Source organism: Melospiza georgiana, chromosome 4 (genome assembly GCF_028018845.1).
Source record: "Melospiza georgiana isolate bMelGeo1 chromosome 4, bMelGeo1.pri, whole genome shotgun sequence".
NCBI classification, from domain to species: domain Eukaryota; kingdom Metazoa; phylum Chordata; class Aves; order Passeriformes; family Passerellidae; genus Melospiza; species Melospiza georgiana.
Window position 1 is genome coordinate 1515730 of NC_080433.1, and position 22097 is coordinate 1537826.

Consider the following 22097-nt stretch of genomic DNA (forward strand, 5'->3'; position numbering starts at 1 on the left):
TGTAAAAATGAATTCCAAGCTTTATCCAGAATGGAATTTTCATGGATCTCACCGGAGGGATGAGGGAAGTGATGCAAAGCTCTGCACTGGCACCTGTGTGGGGGGAAACCCCTGAGCCAACAAATGCCAGCTTTCCAAATCCACGTGGGAATGGCTGTGCTGGATTTGGAACTCTGCTCTGGGATGCTGGGGCTGCCCTGATCCCTCAGCTGAGGACACAAACTCGAAATTGAAATCAGGAACAGGCACTGAGCTCGACACTTTAATTACTTTAATCTGGGATTCCTCCCCTTTGGAGAGCATCCCTGCTTCCCTGGGTAGCCCACAAGCACAGCTGCTCCATTCCTCAGGAAAAACCTGCTCCTCTAAGAAGAAAATTCTGCTCTAGAGGAAAATTCTGTTATTTTAAGAGGAAAATCTTGCTCTTTCAAAGAGGAAAATTCTGCTCCTTTAAGGGGAAAATCCTGCTCTTCTTAGAGGGCAATCCTGCTCCTCTAAAAGGAACATCCAGTCTTTTAGGAGAATCCTGCTCTTTTAGGAGGAACATCCTGTTCTTTTAAGAGGTAAATCCTGTTCTTTTAGGAGGAAAATCCTGCTCTTTTAAAGAGGAAATTCTTGCTCTTTTAGGAGGAACATTCTGTTCTTTTAAAGAGGAAATTCTGCTCCTTTCAGAGGAAAATCCTGCTCTTCTAAGAGCAAAATCCTGCTTCTCTAAGAGGAATATCCTGCTCTTTCAAAGAGGAAATTCTGCTCCTTTAAAGGAAAAATTCTGCTCTTCTAAGAGGAACATCCTGCTCTTTTAGGATGAACATCCTGCTCTTTTAAAGAGGACATTCTGCTCCTCTAAGAGGAAACTCCTGCTCCTCTAAGAGGAACATCCTGTTCTTTTAGGAGGAAACTCCTACTCTTTTAAGAGGAAATTCCTGCTCTTCCAAGAGGAAAATCCTGCTTCTTTAAGAGGAACATCCTGTTCTTTTAAGAGGAAATTCTGCTCCTTTAAGGAGAAACTCCGGCTCTTCTAAAAGGAACATCCTGCTCTTTTGAAGAGGAAATTCCTGCTCCTTTAAGAGGAAATTCCTGCTCTTCTAAGAGGAAAATCCTACTCCTTTAGGAGGAAACTCCTGCTCTACCAGGAGGAAAACCCGCTCCTCTAATAGGAACATCCTGTTCTTTTAGGAGGAAAATCCTGCTCCCCTAGAAGGAACACCTTGCTCTTCTAAGAGGAAACTCCTGCTCTTTTAAAGAGGAAATTCTGCTCCTTTAAGAGGAAACTCCTGCTCTTCTAAGAGGAAAATCCCGCTCTTTTAGGAGGAACATTCTGTTCTTTTAGGAGAAAAATTCTGCTCTTTTAAAGGGAAAATCCTGCTCTTCTAAGAGGAAACTCCTGCTCTTTTAAAGAGGAAATTCTGCTCCTTTAGGAGGAAACTCCTGCTCTTCAAGGAGGAAAATCCTGCTCTTTTGGGAGGAACATTCTGTTCTTTTAGGAGAAAAACTCTGCTCTTTTATAGAGGAAATTCTGCTCCTTTAAAGGGAAAATCCTGCTCTTCTAAGAGGAACATCCTGCTCTTTTAAGAGGAAACTCCTGCTCTTCCAAGAGGCAAATCCTGTTCTTTTAGGAGGAAAATCCTGCTCTTTTAAAGAGGAAATTCTGCTCCTTTAAGGAGAAAATCCTGCTCTTCTAAAAGGAACATCTTCTAAGAGGAAACTCCTGTTCTTTTAAGAGCACACATTCCCTGGAGCCCCCCAGGCCGCACTCACCGTGTTGGTGACACTGGCAGTGACACTGGAGACAGCGCGAGCGCTCCCCTCGGGCTCCACACCCAGCCTTGTTTCCCTGGAATGCTCCTCCTGCAGGGAAAGGCTCTCGGGACAGCTGGTGGAGGAAGGCTCCTGCTCCTCCTCCTCCTCCTCGTCGTCCCCGCAGGGCAGCTCCCCCGAGGAGGAGGACACGGTGCTGTCCACGGCTGCTCCCGGCTGCCGGGAGCCCGCGGGGCCGCGCTGGGGCTGGGGCTGGGGGCTGCCCTGGCACGGGGGGCTGGGGTCCAGGGAGCTGCTGGGGGTCTGGTCAGGGTCCCAGCCCGAGTCTGCAGGGCACGTCTCGAAGCCAAAGCAGTCCTGGCTGTCGTCGCTGAGCTCCAGGAAGCCGCCGGAGCTGCTGATGGAGACGAATTTGCTGGGGTTGCTGTGCTCCACCACCTTCCTGGAGCTGCTCAGGAGCTTGCTGGGCTTCCTGTAGAACAGGGCCACCCACATGTGCAGGATCAGCTTCATCCCCTCCACGTCGTCGGGGAGATCGGGATCCCAGGGCCTGGCGAGGGAAGCAGAGAGAGTCTGGACCATCCTCATCCTCCCTGCTCTGCTCCAGGGGATTCATCCATGGAGCTCATCCCTGGGAATCCATCCCTGAGAATCCATCCCTGGAGTTTATCCCTGAAATTTATCCCTAAAATTCATCCCTGGGAATGCATCCCTGGGAATGCATCCCTAAAATTCATCCCTGAAATTCATCCCTGGAGTTCATCCTTGGGAATCCATCCCTGAAATTCATCCCTGGAGTTCATCCTTGGGAATCCATCCCTGAGAATTTCACCCCTGGAGTTTATCCCTGAAATTTATCCCTAAAATTCATCCCTGGAGTTCATCCCTGGGAATGCATCCCTGAAATTTATCTCTGGAGTTCATCCCTGAAATTCATCCCTAAAATTCATCCCTGGAGTTCATCCCTGAAATTCATCCCTGGAGTTCATCCTTGGGAATCCGTCCCTGAGAATTCACCCCTGGAGTTTATCCCTGAAATTTATCCCTAAAATTCATCCCTGGGAATGCATCCCTAAAATTTATCTCTGGAGTTCATCCCTGAAATTCATCCCTAAAATTCATCCCTGGAGTTTATCCCTGGGAATGCATCCCTGAAATTTATCTCTGGAAATCCATCCCTGAGAATTCATCCCTAAAATTCATTCCTGGAGTTCATCCCTGAAATTCATCCCTAAAATTCATGCCTGGAGTTCATCCCTGAAATTCATCCCTGGAGTTCATCCTTGGGAATTCATCCCTGAAATTCATCCCTAAAATTCATTCCTGGAGTTCATCCCTGAGAATTCGTTCCTGAAATTTATCCCTGGGAATTCATCTCTGAGAATCCATCCCTGAGAATTCAACCCTAAAATTCATTCCTGGAGTTCATCCCTGAGAATTCATCTCTGAGAATCCATCCCTGAGAATTCAACCCTAAAATTCATTCCTGGAGTTCATCCCTGGGAATTCATCTCTGAGAATCCCTCCCTGAGAATTCAACCCTAAAATTCATTCCTGGAGTTCATCCCTGAGAATCTATCCCTGAGATTTCATCCCTGAAATTCACCCCTGGAGTTCATCCCTGGCTCCCTGCAGGGCTCACCCCAAGGCAGAGGGGCACACACTGCTTGAAGCAGATCCCAGCTTCTTGTAGGAAAAAATAAAAGCTGAGGAAATCTGAGCTACAAAGGGGGGATGGAGGACTTGGGCTCTTGGCTTTAGGGAGCAATTCCGGCTGCAGAGCCACGGGAATTGCAGAATCCTGGAATGGTTTGGGTGGGAAGGGATCTCAGAGATCACCCAGTGCCACCCCAGCCATGGCAGGGACACCTCCCACCATCCCAGGCTGCTCCAGCCTGGCCTTGGGCACTGCAGGGCTCAGGGGCAGCCCCAGCTGCTCTGGCAATGCCAGCCCAGGCAGGAATTCCTCATTGCCAAGATGCCACCCATGGCTGCCCTCTGGCAGTGGGAGCCATTCCCTGGGTGCTGTCCCTGCAGGCCTTGTCCCCAGCCCCTCTGCAGCTCTGCTGGAGCCCCTGCAGGCCCTGCCATGTGCTGGGAGCTCTCCCTGGAGCCTTCCCTGCTCCAGGGGAACATTCCCAGCTCCCCCAGCCTGGCTCCAGCCCTGCAGCAGCTCCATGGATTCCTCTGGGCTCTCTCCAGGTGCTGCTGCTGTGTCCCCAGGGCAGGGGCAGCTCTGCAGATGAGGTCCCACCTGGGAGGGCCAGAATTCCCCAATTTCCCCTTTTCCTGCTGCCCACACCACGGGATCACCCCAGCATGGGGAGGAATTTTGGGTCCAGCACACCAGGCTGGGTCACACCCACTTTTCCCCTCAGCACCCTCCCCAAACCCCCTTTCCCAAGAAAACCACGGCAACACAGGGAACAAACCCCTCAAATATGGCACACAGAGGGCTGAAAGCACAGAAACCCCATCCCCAAAGTCCTCCACCCCATCCCCAAAGTCCTCCACCCCATTCCCAAAGTCCTCCACCTCATTTCCAAAGTCCTCCACCCAATTCCCAAAGTCCTCCACCCCATCCCCAAAGTCCTCCATCCCATCCCCAAAGTCCTCCACCTCATTTCCAAAGTCCTCCACCCCATCCCCAAAGTCCTCCACCTCATTTCCAAAGTCCTCCACCCCATCCCCAAAATCCTCCATCCCATCCCCAAAGTCCCCTACCCCATCCCCAAAGTCCTCCATCTCATCCCCAAAGTCCTCCACCCCATCCCCAAAGTCCTCCACCCCATTCCCCAAGTCCTCCACCCCCTTCCCAAGCTGACTTACCCGTGCAGGGCCCGGATGACAGTTTTCTCCAGGGAATCGTTGGTGTACCTGCTGTCCAGGTGGAACAGATACTCCTCCTCCCAGCGGCAGGTGACCTTCATGGAGCTGCCACACAGGCTCACCGTGTGGCTCCTGGAGAACTCCTCCTTTCTCCTGGGACAGCTCCGGCCGCGGGCGGGCTCGGCGGCGCCGCTCTGCTGGTGCCGGAACGGCAGCACCTTCCCCACCAGGGGAGCAGCCGGGGCACTCCTGGGGTGACTCCCTTTGGGATCTGGGGGTGCTCTGGGATCCTCGGGCAGGGGGGAGGCGTAGGAGTGCTCGGCTGAGATGATGGAGTGTGAGTTCGGCTCGCAGGCTGGCGGGGCCGGCCGCGGAGGGAACGCCTGGAACGCGGCGCCGCTCCTGCTGACAATTCCAGAGGATTTCTCCCCGGGAGGAGAGGCCAGCGGGCTGGGATCTGCTGGCTCAGGGAGTGCCTGGCTCTGGGACACCTTGCTGCAGGTGGGTTTCTTGCCCTGCCTGTCTGCCCTGTGGTATTTGTGGTCGGAGGCCGCGCGCAGGGATTTGGGGTCGGACGGGCTCTGCTGCTCCGAGGAATCCCCGCATTCCGCCGGGACCACCCCAGAATCCTCGGGAATAAAGGCAGGGATGCAGGAGCCCAGGGCCAGGTCAGCCAGCAGGTTCAGGGCGTGGGAGTCGCTGTTGTCCCCTGGCAGGGCAAAGGCAGTGCTGGGAATTGCCATGGGATGAGCATTCCCTGGGATTTCTGCTCCGGGCGGTTGGGACGGGGCTTCGCCGGGGAGCTCCGAGGGCTGCTCCTTCCGCTCTGGGGGGAACAGGGAAAAAACCATTTAGAAAAGGGGAAAAAATCCATTTAGAAAGGGAAAGAATCCATTTTTGGATTGGGGGTCTTGTACAGGCAAACTGGCTTTTTTTGGGATTTTTTGGGGTTTAGCAGGAGCCATCCCATGGAGAGATGCTGGATGCGCTCTGGGTGCTCCAAAGGTAACTCGGGAATGTTGGATCATGGAATGCTGGAAGGGAATTTAGGATCATCCCATTCCAACCCCATGGCTCATCCCATTATTGAGTGAGACAAAAAAATGTTTTTTTTTTACAGTCAAACTGGCTGGTTTTGGGGTTTGTTTGGGTTTTTCAGGAGCCATCCCATGGAGAGACGCTGGATGCGCTCTGGGTGCTCCAAAGGTAACAAGGGAATGTTGGATCATGGAATGCTGGAAGGGAATTGAAGGATCATCCCATGGCTCATGTCATTACCAAGTGAGACACAAAACTGGGGGTTTTACAGCTGAATTGGCTTTTTTTTTTTTTATTTTGGGGGTTTTTTTGGGGTTTAGCAGGAGCCATTCCATGGGAGGGATGCTGGATGCGCTCTGGGAGGGAATGCTGGGTCATGGAATGCTGGAAGGGAATTTAAGGATGATCCCATTCCAATCCCGTGGCTCATCTCATTATTGACACACAAAATTGGGGGTTTTTTACAGCCAAACTGTCTTTTTTTGGGATTTTTGGGGTTTTTTTTGGGTTTAGCAGGAGCCATCCCATGGAGAGATGCTGGATGCGCTCTGGGTGCTCCAAAGGTAGCAAGGGAATGTTGGATCATGGAATATTGGAAGGGAATTTAGGATCATCCCATTCCAACCCCATGGCTCATCCCATTATTGAGTGAGACACAAAATTGGTTTTCTTTTACAGCCAAATTGGCTTTTTGTGGGATTTTGGGATTTTCTGGGGTTTAGCAGGAGCCATCCCATGGAGAGATGCTGGATGCACCCTAAAGGCAACGAGCAATGCTGGATCATGGAATGTTGGGTCATGGAATGCTGGAAGGGAATTAAAGAATCATCCCATTCCAACCCCATGGGTCATCCCATTATCGAGTGAGACAAAAAAATGGGGTTTTTTTACAGCCAAACTGGCTGGTTTTGGGGTTTTTTGGGGTTTTTCAGGAGCCATCCCATGGAGAGACGCTGGATGCACTCTGGGTGCTCCAAAGGTAACAAGGGAATGTTGGATCATGGAATGCTGGAAGGGAATTTAAGGATGATCCCATTCCAATCCCATGGCTCATCCCATTACTGAGTGAGACACAAAATTGGGGGTTTTTTACAGCCAAACTGGCTTTTTTGGGGATTTCTGGGATTTTTTGGGATTTAGCAGGAGCCATCCCGTGGAGAGATGCTGGATGCACTCTGGGATCTCCAAAGGCAATGAGGGAATGTTGGATCATGGAATATTGGAAGGGAATTGAAGGATCATCCCATCCCAACCCCATGGCTCATCCTATTATTGAGACACAAAATTGGGGTTTTTTTACAGCCAATCTGGTTTTTTTGGGGATTTTTTGGGGTTTAGCAGGAGCCATCCCATGGAGAGATGCTGGATGCACCCTAAAGGCAACGAGCAATGCTGGATCATGGAAGGCTGGAAGGGAATTTGAGAATCACCCCATTCCAACCCCACTCTCCCAGTGGCCTTGGACTCCCAGGGATCCAGGAGGATTCTCTGGGAATTCCATCCCAGAATTTCTCTCCAATATTTGACATTTTCCCTGATTCAATCCAAAGCCATTTGTTTCCTCCCTGCCACTGGATGGCTCAGCTTTTAAAGGAATTTTTTTCCCAAGGGAATTTTTTCTCACCACTCTCTTCCTGCAGCTTCTCATGAGGTTTTGCTGCTCTGTTTTCCCCGTTTTTCTGCACTTTGCTTTTCCCTGGCTTTGTGGTGCCACTCTCAGTGACAGGAACCTTCTTAGTGTCCAGGTTTTCCAGGGTTTTGGGCCTCTTTGCCTCCACAGCAGGACCATTGGGAGCTGAGCTCTCCTCCTCCTCCTCAGCACTTTCACACTGGGGTTTGTGGACAATTTCTGCAGCCAGGACCTCTGCACCTGGGACAGGGAGAAGGAGGGGTTGGTTTTAATTTGGGAATTAAAAATTCATTGGGAACAGGGAGGGATGGGGTTTTGGTGATTTTACTTCTCATTATCCTGATTTAATTGGGAATATAATTAATTTATTCCCAATTCAATCAGGATAATGAGAAGTAAGATCTGACCTGGAAGGACCCAATCTCAGGTAGGTTCCCTGGGATAATTCCTGAGATTTGTTTGGATGCTCCAGGCAAAGTTCCTGGATGGTTCCCAGTGAACCCTGAGCATCCCAGCTGGATGGAAGCAGGAAAGCAATCCCATTTTCCCATTTTCCCAGCACTCACCTCTTTTCCTTCCGTGTGGCAGCTGCAGGTTGGCCAGTTTCAGCATGGGCTCGTTGGGGCTTCCCGCGGATCCCGATTTTCTGGGACCAGAGGAAGCGCCGCTGGTTTTTTTCTTGGCTGCCTCCCTGCTCCTGCTGCTGCCCTCCCCAGGAGGTGTCTGTGCCCTGGGGGCTGGAATGTTCTTCCCCAGGATCCTGCTGGATTTCCTCCTGAGCTCCCGGCCCCAGGGCTTGGTGGGAGAGGTGACACTTTTAAGGGCTCTCTCTGGAGCGGGAAGCTCTCTCTTATCCCGCACGGCTCCCGCTGATCTGGTGCAAGGAGCAGCACTTGGGGGCTCTGAGGAGGAGGAGGAGGAGGAGGAATTGCCAGGATCAGCCGCCACATTCCTGGCAGCCCCACGCAGGCACTGCAGGGCTGCTGAGATCCCCAGGGTGAAGCTGCCGGGGTCGGACAGGTAACGGCGCAGCTGGGCCAGGGACTGCTCCGAAAATTCCCGGGAAGGACCGGCGTCCCCATCCTGGCACGGAGAGGGCACAGGGACACTGGGAGTGTCCTGAGAGCTCTCCTGCAGCTCTGCAAACTCCTGGAGGTGCTCCTGCAGGCGGGGGCTGCCTGTGGTGCCGCAGGAGGAGGCGGCTGCCTTGCGCAGGGCGTAGCGCAGCCCCGGCAGCACCGAGGCGATCCTGAGCGAGAGGGAGCTCCGGGAGCTGCCCTCCCTCCTGGGCCTGGCACCCTGCTGCTCCTCTGCAAGGGAAACAACAGGGATTTAATCCATCCTGTTAGCAAGGGATCCTGCTGCCCTCCCTCCTGGGCGGGGCACCCTGCTGCTCCTCTGCAAGGGAAACAACAGGGATTTAATCAATCGGGCACCCTGCTGCTCCTCTGCAAGGGAAACAACAGGGATTTAATCAATCCTGTTAGCAAGGGAAACAACAGGGATTTAATCAATCGGGCACCCTGCTGCTCCTCTGCAAGGGAAACAACAGGGATTTAATCCAGGCAGAAAGGGAGGGGATCCACTGGATCATTGCCCTGGGGCAGGGAAACATTGGGGGGAAGGGGGAGAAGGGGAAAGGGAAGGGAAAGAGGGAAAGGGAGGGAAAAGGGAAAATGGAAAGGAGAAAGAAGAAAGGAGAAAGGAGAAAGGAGAAAGGAGAAAGGAGAAAGGAGAAAGGAGAAAGGAGAAAGGAGAAAGGAGAAAGGAGAAAGGAGAAAGGAGAAAGGAGAAAGGAGAAAGGAGAAAGGAGAAAGGAGAAAGGAGAAAGGGAAAGGAAGGGAAGGGGAGGGAAAAGGAAAAGGAAAAGGAAAAGGAAAAGGAAAAGGAAAAGAGGGGAAAAGGGAATAAAGGAAACATTGAAACAAAAAGCTCCAAAAATCAGCAAGCAAAAAGCTCAGCCCTGGAGAAATGTCCAAATTCTTTGAATGGATCCCACCAAACACCCCAAACCTGCTCCTGAGGGATCCCACCAAACACCCAAAACCTGCTCTGGATGGATCCCACCAAACACCCCAAACCTGCTCTGGATGGATCCCACCAAACACCCCAAACCTGCTCTGGATGGATCCCACCAAACACCCCAAACCTGCTCTGGATGGATCCCACCAAACACCCAAACCTGCTCCTGAGGGACCCCACCAAACACCCAAACCTGCTCCTGAGGGACCCCACCAAACACCCCAAACCTGCTCTGGATGGATCCCACCAAACACCCAAAACCTGCTCTGGATGGATCCCACCAAACACCCAAACCTGCTCTGGATGGATCCCACCAAACATCCCAAACCTGCTCTGGATGGATCCCACCAAACACCCCAAACCTGCTCTGCATGGATCCCACCAAACATCCCAAACCTGCTCTGGATGGATCCCACCCAAACTTAGAAAGAAAATTCAGCTTTTGATGAGCAAGGGGCCCTTTAGGCCAGAACTCCAGCCTAAAGCTGAGCTTAGAGGGGCACAGGGGGCTCCTAACTCAGGGCCCTTTAGGCCAGAACTCCAGCCTAAAGCTGAGCTTACGGGGGCACAGGGGGGCTCCTACCTCAGGGCCCTTTAGGCCAGAACTCCAGCCTAAAGCTTGGGGGGCACAGGGGGCTCCTACCTCGGGGGCTCAGCGCCCGGGGGGAGCTGAACAGGAACAGGGCCAGCAGGCTGACGGGCTCCTTGGGCTCCAGGCCTGCAAAACACAGCTGGGCTCACACACCTGGCTCAGGCTGAGAAACCAGGATTAGTCTGAGAAAATAAGGTTTAGTTTAAAAGAACGGGTTTAGTTTGAGAAACCAGGTTTGGTTTCAGAAACCTGGTTTTTTTGAGAAATCAGATTCAGTTTGAGAAACCAGATTCAGTTTGAGAAACCAGATTTGGGTTAAGAAACCACGTTCAGTTCGAGAAACCAAGTTCTGGTTGAGGAACCAGGTTTAGTTTGAAAAATCAGGTTTGGGTTAAGAAATCAGGTTTGGTTTAAGAAACCAGGTTTAGTTTGAGAAACCAGGTTTAGTTTAAGAAACCAGGCTTAGACTGAGAAACCAGATTTGGGTTAAGAAGGCAGGTTTTAAATAAGAAACCAGGTTTGGATTCAGAAATCAGATTTAGTCTGAGAAACCAGGTTTAGTTTAAAAACACAGGTTCAGTTTGAGAAGCCAGATTTGGGTTAAGAAACACGGTTTTAAATAAGAAACCAGGATTTGGTTAAGAAACCACATTCAGTTTGAGAAACCAAGTTATGGTTAAGGAACCAGGTTTAGTTTGAAAATCAGGTTTAGGTTAAGAAACCAGGTTTGGGTTAAGAAATCAAGTTTAGTTTAAGAAACCAGGTTTAGATTGAGAAACCAAGTTTAAGAAACCAGGTTTTAAATAAGAAACCAAGTTTGGGTTAAGAAATCAGGTTTGGGTTAAGAAACCAGGTTTAACTCAAGAAACCAGGTTTAAAGAAACCAGGTTTGGTTTAAAAAACAGGTTCAGTTTAAGAAACCAGGTTTAGTTCAAAAAAAACAGATTTAGTTTGAGAAACCAGGTTCAGTTTGAGAAACCAGGTTTGTATTAAGAACCCAGGTTTCATTTAAGAACCCAGGTTTAATTTAAGAACCCAGGTTTGGGTTAAGAACCTAGGTTTAATTTAAGAACCCAGGTTTGGGTTAAGAACCCAGGTTAAATTTAAGAACCCAGGTTTCATTTAAGAACCCAGGTTTCATTTAAGAACCCAGGTTTAATTTAAGAACCCAGGTTTCATTTAAGAACCCAGGTTTAATTTAAGAACCCAGGTTAAATTTAAGAACCCAGGTTTAATTTAAGCACCCAGGTTTCATTTAAGAACCCAGGTTTAATTTAAGAACCCAGGTTTCATTTAAGAACCCAGGTTTAATTTAAGAACCCAGGTTAAATTTAAGAACCCAGGTTTCATTTAAGACCCCAGGCTCAGTTTAGGTTCCCAAACCCCAAAACCAGCAGAATTAAGCCCAGCCCAGCCTCACCATCCTCCCGTGCCAAGGCTGAGGACGTGAGCAGGATGAGAACTCCCTGGTCCTGCAAATATTTGATGATTGCCTGCAACAAACAGAGAGAAAAAATCAAACTCTGCTCCTTCCCTGCTCCTGTGCCAGCTGGGAGCAAAATATTCCTTGTTCAGGCCTAAAATTCCTTAAAAATGAGGAAATATCCTGATCAAGCTGGCTGGAATTAATGAGGATTAATAATTAAAAATGCAGGAATTGCAGCCCAAGGGGGAAGGTTTCCCAGAATCCTGGGAAAACCCAAAATTCCAGCATCTTAGCAAAACACAACATATAAATTTTATTATTATTATTATTATTATTATTATTATTATTATTATTATTATTATTATTATTATTATTATTATTATTATTATTATTATGATGTTCTATTTTCTGTTATAAGGTTTTTAAGGTTAAATTATTTAATTAAGAAGTGATACTTCAACTATTTTTATTTTTAACTTAATGATTAATTTCTTCAAGCTTGCACTGCAGACTTTTCTGTTTAATTCTAAAATATTACTTAACCTTGTGGAGAGGAAGGTAAAGAAGAACAATTTGGTTTTGTCTTAAAATCTTTATTTTGGTTTTTATATATTATTATATTTTAAACTCTGAAGTTTTTTACTTTTTGATATTTTACTTTTTGATAGTTTTTATTTTGTGATATCATACACTTTTAACTAGCTACACTGACTCCAAAATATTGCTTAAACTTATGAAGGGGAAGGTAAAGAACAATTTGGTTTTGTCTTATAATCTTGATTTTGTTTTTTATATATTACTATAATACATACCATATATACTATATATTACTATATTACTATTTTTATATATTACTATGTTACTTCATAAACTCTCAAGTTTTTCACTTTGTGATATCATACACTTTAGTTATTTGTAATTTTAGTGTTATTAATTAATTTTGGAAGGTTTTTTTATGGCTTTAGGTTAAATGTAGTGTTCTCTTGGGAGTTACAGTTTGTTTGTAGAGGAAGTTGAAAATTCTTAGTATTTAGAACTCCAATGGAATAAAATAGAATAAAATGGAATAAAAGGGAATAATATGGAATAAAAGGGAATAAAATGGAATTAAATGGAATAAAAGGGAATAAAATAATAGAAAAATGGAATAAAATGGAATAAAATGGAAAATGGAATAGAATGGAATAGAATGGAATAGAATGGAATAAAATGGAATAAAATGGAAAATGGAATAGAATGGAATAAAATAGAATAAAATGGAATAAAATGGAATAAAATTGAATAAAATGGAAGTGTGGCTCCTGCCTCAGCCAAAACTGCTGCAATTCCCAAATTTTTCCTCCCCTAAACATTCCTCCTTGTTTCTGTGGCTGTGCCACCCTGACATTGATGGTTGGCATTTCTCTGAGTGCAAATGAAGATTCCAGCCCAGATCCCAGCTCTGGATTTGCAGGAAAAGCAAAGCCCAGCCCCAATCCAAGCAGGAAGGGACAAGCTGAGGGTTTATCCTGGGACATCAGGGTCAAGAATTATTTCTGAAAGTTTTTCCTTGGGATTTATATTTTTATATTCTGTTTTTTTCCAGCACAAAAAATTCTGTATTTGTGCTGGAAAAAACAGAATATAAAAATATATATCCCAAGTAAAAACCTCCAGAAATAATTCCCAGCTTCAGGTGACAAACACAAAAAAAATAAACGTTTGAGAGCAGCAAAGCAGGAAAATGACATTTAAAGCAGGGAAATTTGTTCCATTCTGTGTTAGCTGTGGACAATGACACCAGAAATGTCATTTAAAGGCCACTTTCCTCCCAGACAAACACTCACCAAGTCCTTCTCCCTCAGGTTCTCCAGCAGCAGATCCATTTTGGACTGATCCTTGTGGGAGATTTCCACCTCGTAGAGGCTGGAGTAAACGCCCTGGAAGCAGACTGGGGACAGGAGGGGTTTGGGGTTTGGGGTTGGGATCTCCATGGGCTCTGTCCCAGCATGGAGGTGGAATTGCTGGGGGCACTGGGAATTGGGGTGCTTCACACCCACCTTCGTTCTTAGTGTAATTTTTTTTCCCAAATGCAGCTTCTGGCAGCTTTTTCTTCAAGTCAGACAAGCCCATGACGTGTTTGATGTCCAGGCTGGGAGGCCTGAGGGGATAAAGCACAAAAAAATTCAGGATTAAGGAAAGCTGGGAGTTCTGTGGAGCCAAAAAAGCTCTGGAAAAGGAGCAGCTTGCTCAGGATCCTGCGTGCAAGCCCTGAAAATCACAAATCCTGGGGTGCTTAAAGCCAGGTTTAGAGTGATCTGATTTAGTGGGAGGTGTCAGAACTGAATTAATCCAAAGCATTTTTAATTCCTCATCCAACAGCACATTCCTGACTGCCCCAGCATCCCAGCAGTGAAAGGATCAGGCAGGAAAAGACAAAAATGGGTTTAGTTTGAGAAATCAGGTTTGGGTTAAGGAACCAGGTCTGGGTTCTGGAACCAGGTTTGGGTTCTGGAACCAGGTTTGGGTTAAGGAACCAGGTTTGTGTTCTGGAACCAGGTTTGGGTTAAGGAACCAGGTTTGGGTTGAGGAACCAGGTTTGGGTTGAGGAACCAGGTTTGGGTTAAGGAACCAGGTTTGGGTTAAGGAACCAGGTTTGGGTTAAGGAACCAGGTTTGGGTTGAGGAACCAGGTTTGGGTTGAGGAACCAGGTTTGGGTTGAGGAACCAGGTTTGGGTTCTGGAACCAGGTTTGGGTTAAGGAACCAGGTTTGGGTTATGGAACCAGGTTTGGGTTAAGGAACCAGGTTTGGGTTCTGGAACCAGGTTTGGGTTATGGAACCAGGTTTGGGTTGAGGAACCAGGTTTGGGTTGAGGAACCAGGTTTGGGTTCTGGAACCAGGTTTGGGTTAAGAAATCAGGTTTAGTTTGAGAAATGAGGTGAAGTTTGAGAAACCAGGTTTTGGTTAAGAAATGAGGTGCAGTTTAAAAAATCAGGATTTGCTTCAGAAACCAAGTTTGGGTTAATAAGCCAGGATTTGGTTAAGGAACAAGGTTCAGTTTCAGAAATCAGGTTTTGGTTAAGGAACCACAGCTCAGTGTGCTGAGCCCAGCCCAGCCTCACTCCCAGCTGTGCGGGCACGGTGCCCACGCTGCGCTAAGCCTGGCTCAGGGAGTTAAGCCCAGCCCAGCTCAGGGGTGGCACTCCCAGCTGTGCGGGCACGGTGCCCGCACTGTGCTAAGCCTGGCTCAGGGTGCTAAGCCCAGCCCAGCCTCACTCCCAGCTGTGCGGGCACGGTGCCCACGCTGCGCTAAGCCTGGCTCAGGGAGTTAAGCCCAGCCCAGCTCAGGGGTGGCACTCCCAGCTGTGCGGGCACGGTGCCCGCGCTGTGCTAAGCCTGGCTCAGGGTGCTAAGCCCAGCTGAGGTACATGTGCACACTCACAGCTGTGCGGGCACGGTGCCCACACTGTGCTAAGCCTGGCTCAGGGTGCTAAGCCCAGCCCAGCCTCACTCACAGCTGTGCGGGCACGATGCCCGCGCTGTGCTGGCTCCTCAGGCCGATGGTGCACAGGCGCTGCCCCCCGATGCACAGCTGGCCCCGCCACGGGCACGGTGCCAACGGCGACTGCGGCTCTGCACAGGGAACGGGACAGAACAGCCCATGGGGAAACACAAAAACACAAACCAGACCCACAACCTCAAACCCAAAAAGCCCAAACCCCAAAAATCCCAAACCCCACCCGAAAAACCACAATCCCAACCCCAAAAACCACAATCACAACCCCAAACCCAAAAACCACAACCACAACCCCAAAAACTAGAACCCCAATAACCCAAAACCCACAGCCTCAAACCCAAAAAACCCCAAACCCAAACAACATCAAACCCCAAACCCAAAAACCCAAATCGAAAACCACCAAACCTAAAAACCACAAACTCAACCCAAAAAACCACAAGCCCAAGCCCAAACCCAAAACCCACAACCTCAAACACAAAAACCCCAAGCCCAAAACCCCAAACCCAAAAACTACAACCCCAAAACCTCCAAATCCACAAACCACAAACCCAACCCAAAAAACCACAAGCCCAAGCCCCCCAACACAAAACCCACAACCACAAACTCAAAAACTCCAAACCTAAAATCCACAAGCACAACCCCAAAAACCACAACCCCAAACCCCAAAACTACAGCCTCAAACTCAAAAAAACCCCCAACCCCTAAAACCCAAACCACAACCCCAAAATCACCGCCCCCAAAAACCCCACAGACAAAAACCACAATCCCAAAAACCCCAAACCCAAAAACCACAACCACAACCCCAAAAACCACAACCCCAAACACCCCAAACACCCCAAAGCCCAGCAGCTCTTACCTTGGTGGTTCTGCTCCGCTCTGGAGAGAGAGATCAATAAAAAAAGAAAATATTCAGAGATGGGAAAAGGAATCAAAGGAAAATATTCAGAGATGGGAAAAGAGGAAATAAAAGGAATTATTAGATGGGAAAAGGATAAAAGGGAATTTTACAGATGGGAAAAGATGGAAGAAGAGGGATTTAAAAGACAGGAAAAGCATAAAAGGGAATGTTTAGATATGGGAAAAGGATAAAAGGAATATTAGTGATGGGAAAGGATAAAAGGAATATTTAGAGATGGGAAAAGACAAAAGGAATATTTAGAGATGGGAAAGGAATAAAAGGAAAAAAATCAGAGACGGAAAAAGGAATAAACGGAATTTCAGAGATGTGAAAAGAGGGAAGAAAAGAAGCATTAGAGACGGGAAAAGAAATAAGAGGGATTTTAAATATGGGAAAAGGATAAAAAGGAATTTTAGATATAAAAAAAAGGAAATAAAATGAATTTTAGAGAAGGGGAAAGGAATAAAAAGGAATATTAGAGATGGGAAAAGGATAAAAGGAATATTAGTGACAGAAAAAAGAATAAAAGCAATAACAGGGATGGGAAATGGATAAAAGGAATATCAGATGGGGAACAGAAACCAGAAGGATGCCAGGGCAGGGAGGGGGAGCAGAGGGCTCTGTGTGTCCTTACGGGCGCGGCGGGGCCGGCGCGGGCATCTCCCGGGGCGGGCGGTACTGGCAGGACAGCAGCACGTACGGACACACCTGGCGGGGCCGCTCGGCCGCCCCCGCCCCGCTCACCTCGTACACGTAGTACTGGGGAGACAGGGAAATATCCATGGGATATTGGGGATAACCCATGGGGAATGGGAATTCACCCCGCTCACCTCGTACACGTAGTACTGGGGAGACAGGGAAATATCCGTGGGATATTGGGGATAACCCATGGGGAACGGGGAATTCACCCCGCTCACCTTGTACACGTAGTACTGGGGAGAGACAGAAACAGCTGTGGGATATTGGGGATAACCCATGGGGAACGGGGAATTCACCCCGCTCACCTCGTACACGTAGTACTGGGGAGAGACAGGGAAATATCCGTGGGATATTGGGGATAACCCATTGGATAATGGGAAATGATCCTGCTCAACTCGTACACGTAGTACTGGGGAGAGACAGGGAAACAGCTGTGGGATATTGGGGATAATCCATGGGGAATGGGAATCATCCATGGGATACCAGGGAAAATCCATGGGGAACGGCGAATTCACCCCGCTCACCTTGTACATGTAGTACTGGGGAGACACAGGGAATAATCCATGGGATATTGGGGAATAATCCACATGGAATGGGAATTCACCCTGCTCACCTTGTACACGTAGTACTGGAGAGACAGGGAAACAGCCATGGGATAATGGGGATAATCCATGGGGAATGGGGATAATCCATGGGATACTGGGAATAATCCATGGGAAATGGGAATAATCCATGGGGAACTGGGAATAATCCATGGGATACTGCGAGTAATCCATGGGATACTGGGAATCATCCATGGGGAACTGGAAATTCATCCACAGGAAACAGGGAATTCATCCATGAGGAACTGGAAAATCATTCATGGGGAACGGGAAATAATCCATGGGAACTGGAAATAATCCATGGGGGAAATAATTAATGTGTAACGGGGAATTCATCCACAGGAAACACAGAGAAACAATCCATAGGAAACTGGGACAGAACAGGGAATCATGGAATGGGGATGGGAAAACAGGGAATCATGGAATGGGGCACTGGGAAAAGGGAAATCCATGGGAGAAAGGGAAATCCATGGAATGGGGGATTGGGAAAAGGCAATCCATGGAATGGGAAAAACAGGATAATCATGGAATCTGGGACTGGGAAAAACAGGGAAATCATGGAATCAGGGACTGGGAGAAAGGGCAACCCAGGGAATGTGGGAGTGGGAAAAGGGAAATCCATCAGAAAAAGGGAAATCCATGGAATGTGGGACTGAGAGAGAGGGAAATCCGTGGAATGTGGGACTGAGAGAAAGGGAAATCCATGGAATGTGGGACTGAGAGAAAAGGAATGGGAAAAACAGGATATTCAAGGAATCTGGGACTGGGATAAAGGGTAATCCATGGAAGGTGTGAGTGGGAAAATGGAAATCCATGGAAAAAGTGCAATCCCTGGAATGTGGGACTGGAAAAGGGCAATGCTGGGAAAAGGGAAATCCACTGAATGTGGTGGGGATGGGGAAGCAGGGAAATCAGGGAATGGAGAAATGCATGGAATGAGGGACTGGGAGAAGGGCAATCCATGAAATCCCTGGCAAAGGGCCACCCTGGGGTACCTGGCTGCTCCCGCTGGACACGTGGCAGTCGTAGCCGGGCGAGGGGCAGGTGGAGCTGCTGGGGGAGCTCTCAGGGATGGCTCTGACCTTGCCCTGCACCAAAAACACATCCCAAGCATGAAATCCATCAAATCCATCCCAAAACTCCATCCCAAGCATGGAAATCCATCCCAAAAATCCACCCCAAGCACGGAAATCCATCCCAAAAATACATCCCAAGCTTGGAAATCCACCCCAAGCATGGAAATCCATCCCAAAAACACATCCCAAGCATGGAAATCCATCCCAAGCATGGAAATCCATCCCAAAAATCCATCCCAAGCACGAAATCCATCCCAAGCTTGGAAATCCATCCTAAAAATCCATCCCAAGCATGGAAATCCATCCCAAAAATCCATCCAAAGCTTGGAAATCCATGGAATCCATCCCAAAAATCCACCCCAAGCATGGAAATCCATCCCAAACGTGGAAATCCATCCCAAAAATCCACCCCAAGCATGGAAATCCATCCCAAAAATCCATCCCAAGCATGGAAATCCATCCCAAAAATCCATCCCAAGCATGGAAATCCATCCCAAACATGGAAATCCATCCCAAAAATCCACCCCAAGCATGGAAATCCATCCCAAGCTTGGAAATCCATCCCAGAAATCCACCCCAAGCATGGAAATCCATCCCAAGCTTGGAAATCCATCCCAGAAATCCACCCCAAGCATGGAAATCCAAGGAAATATCCCCAGCAGTGTGGTTTATTCCCCATGTTGGAAGAGCAGGGTGAGGTCGTGGTGCTCCAAAAGTTCTGGTGGGTTTGGGGTGGGAAGAACCCCAAGAGTGGGGTTTGGAATCAGCTCCAGACAGGAGAAATGGGAAAAAGATAAAATTAAACCTCCCAAAATTCCTGAGAATCCAAGGAAAAATTGGGAGTTTGAGTTTCCATCCCACCAGAATTATGGGAAGTATAAAAATAAAGAGGAAAATATAAATAAAAAGAGAAATTTTTAATGTCAGGAGTTTGGGGTTGGAATCAGCTCCAGAGAGCAGAAGGGGAAATAAAAATCCTCAAACTTCCCAAAATTCCTAAAAATCCAAGGAAAAATTGGAGTTTGATTTTTCCATCCCAGCAAAATTATGGGCAGCGAAATCTCAAAGTTCAAATTTCAAGAGAAATTTTCAATTTCAGACTTTGGGTTTGGAATCAGCTCCAGACAGCAGGAAGGGGGAAAAATGCTCAAATTTCCCAAAATTCCAAGGAAAAATTGGAGTTGGAGTTTCCATCCCACCAGAATTATGGGAAGTATAAAAATAAAGAGGAAAATATAAATAAAAAGAGAAATTTTTAATGTCAGGAGTGTGGGGTTGGAATCAGCTCCAGAGAGAAGGGAAAAAAAATCTTTAAAATTCCCAAAATTCCAAGGAAAAATTGGATTTTGGAGTTGGATTTGCAGGCAATAGAAGGTTTGGGTTTTACCTTGATGAGTTTACAGATGACAATAAATCCTGATTTTCCCTGGTGCCAAGGGCTGGGGTGGAGGCAGTCAGAGTATTTGGAAATATAAACCCCTGGAAAACACCAAAAAAAGGAATTATTTGTTAGCAGGGAAAGAAAAAAATCCTGTAAAGAGCCAGAAAAAGGGGGGGATTCTGGAATACTCCAAGAAAATCAGTTATTGGGTGATAAAGGGTGTTAATATTCCCAGAAAATCAGAAATATTCCCCCCAAAATGAGAAATATTCCAAGAAAATGGGAAATATTCCAAGAAAATGGGAAATATTCCCAGAAAATCAGAATTACTCCCAGAAAATTGAAAATTTCCAAGAAAATGGGAAAATTTCCAAGAAAATGGGAAATATTCTCAGAAAATCAGTTTTTGGGTAACAAAGGTTGGGAATATTCCCAGAAAATGAGAAATATTCCAAGAAAAAGAAGAAATATTTCAAGAAAATGAAAAATAGTCCCAGAAAATACAAAATATTCTCAGAAAATCAAAACTATTCCAAAAATATGAGAAATAATCTCAGAAAATGAGAAACATTCCCAGAAAATAAGAAATATTCCAAGAAAGGTTGTGAATATTCCCAGAAAATTAGAAATATTCCAAGAAAGTGAGAAATACTCCAAGAAACCTGAGAAATAATCCCAGAAAAATAAGGAATATTCCAAGACAAAAAAGAAATATTCCAATAACATGAGAAATATTGCCAGAAAATTAAAAATATTCCAAAAAGATGAGAAATAATATCAAAAATAAAAAAACATTCCCAGGAAATTTGAAATATTCCCAGGAAATGAGGTTTTGTGCATGATAAAATGTGTCAATATTCCCACAAAAATGAGAAATTTTCCCACAAAAATGAGACATTTTCCCAAAAAATGAGAAATTTTCCCAAAAAATGAGAAATTTTCCAGAAAATCAGTTCTTGGGTGATAAAAGCTGTAAATATTCCCAGGAAAAATCCCATCCTCACCTGGCTGAAGGAGCAGAAAAATGGGAATTTTCCAGGGATTTTTGCAGCAAATCCCAGGAATTTCAACCTCTTCCCTTGGCTTTGGAAGAAGTTCATTCCCAAAATGGGAACTTAGGAGGAGTTTTACTTCCAGAAGGGGAATCTGGAAGGAATTTTGAAGGAATTTTGAAGGAATTTGGAAGGAATTTGAAGGAGTTTTACTCTCAGATTGGGAATTTAGATGGAATTTCATTCCCAAAATGGGAATTTGGAAGGAATTTTGAAGGAGTTTCATTCCCAAAATGGGAATTTGGAAGGAATTTCTGAAGGAGTTTCATTCTAGAATGGAAATCTAGAAAGAATTTGAAGGAGTTTCATTCCCAAAATGGGAATTTGGAAGGAATTTTGAAGGAGTTTTATTCTCAGATTGGGAATTTGAAGGAGTTTTATTCCCAAAATGTGAATTTTGAAGGAGTTTTATTCTCAGAGTGGGAATTTGAAGGAATTGCTTTCCCAAAATGGGAATTTAGAAGGAATTTCTGAAGTTTTTATTCCCAGAATGGAAATTTAGAAAGAATTTGAAGGAGTCCCATTCCCAAAATGGGAATTTGGAAGGAATTTTGAAGGAGTTTTATTCCCAGAGCGTGAATTTGGAAAGAATTTGAAGGATTTTTATTCCCAAAATGGGAATTTGAAGGAATTTGGAAGGAGTTTCATTCCCAGAGTGGGAATTTGAAGGAACTGCATTCCCAGAATGGGAATCTAGAAGGAATTTCATCCCCAGAGTGAGAATTTGGAAGAAATTTGAAGGAGTTTCATTCCCAGAATGGAAATTTGGAAAGAATTTGAATGAGTTTTTATTCCCAGAATGGGAATCTGGAAGGAATGTCATTCCCAGAGTGGGAATTTGGAAGGAATATGGAAGAAACTTGGAAAGAATCTGAAGGAGTTTTATTTCCAAAAAAGGGAATTTGGAAGAAGTTTTGAAGGAGTTCCATTCCCAGAGTGAGAATTTGGAAGGAACTGAAGGAGTTCCATTCCCAGAGTGGGAATTGGAAGGAATTTCTGAAGGAGTTTTATTCCTAGAATGGGAATTTGGAAGCAATATGGAAGGAATTTGAAGGAGTTTTGAAGGAGTTCCATCCCCAGAGTTTTAGGAATTTGGATGGAATTTGGAAGGAACTGAAGGAGTTTCATTCCCAGAGTGGGAATTTGGATGGAATTTGGAAGGAATATGGATGGAATTTGGAAGGAATTTGAAGGAATTGAAGGAGTTCCATCCCCAGAGTTTTGGGAATTTGGAAGGAATTTGGATGGAATTTGGATGGAATTTGGAAGGAACTGAAGGAGTTCCATTCCCAGAGTGGGAATTTGGAAGGAATTTGGAAAGAATTGAAGGAGTTCCATTCCCAGAGTGGGAATTTGGAAGGAATTTGGATGGAATTTGGAAGGAATTTGGAAGGAACTGAAGGAATTCCATCCCCAGAGGTTTGGGAATTTGGATGGAATTTGGAAGGAACTGAAGGAGTTCCATTCCCAGAGTTTTGGGAATTTGGAAGGAATTTGGATGGAATTTGGAAGGAATTCCATTCCCAGAGTTTTGGGAATTTGGAAGGAATTTGGATGGAATTTGGAAGGAATTCCATTCCCAGAGTTTTGGGAATTT

The 22097-nt window shown here is 46.4% G+C and overlaps 1 protein-coding gene across 1 annotated transcript in view; it reads right to left on the reverse strand.

Moving 5' to 3' along the window:
• The window catches only part of TASOR2 (transcription activation suppressor family member 2), a 48342-nt gene that overhangs the window by 9009 nt on the left and 17236 nt on the right, over positions 1–22097 (reverse strand). The window contains exons 5-17 of the mRNA XM_058022238.1: positions 19455–19546; positions 17987–18079; positions 16325–16449; positions 15649–15668; positions 14791–14908; positions 13335–13435; positions 13122–13225; positions 11290–11362; positions 9921–9995; positions 7822–8565; positions 7250–7495; positions 4588–5413; positions 1759–2308 (exon numbers count right to left, since the gene is read on the reverse strand). Coding sequence (XP_057878221.1) covers positions 1759–2308; positions 4588–5413; positions 7250–7495; positions 7822–8565; positions 9921–9995; positions 11290–11362; positions 13122–13225; positions 13335–13435; positions 14791–14908; positions 15649–15668; positions 16325–16449; positions 17987–18079; positions 19455–19546 — 3167 coding nt within the window. The remainder of the gene's footprint in view (positions 1–1758; positions 2309–4587; positions 5414–7249; positions 7496–7821; positions 8566–9920; positions 9996–11289; positions 11363–13121; positions 13226–13334; positions 13436–14790; positions 14909–15648; positions 15669–16324; positions 16450–17986; positions 18080–19454; positions 19547–22097) is intronic.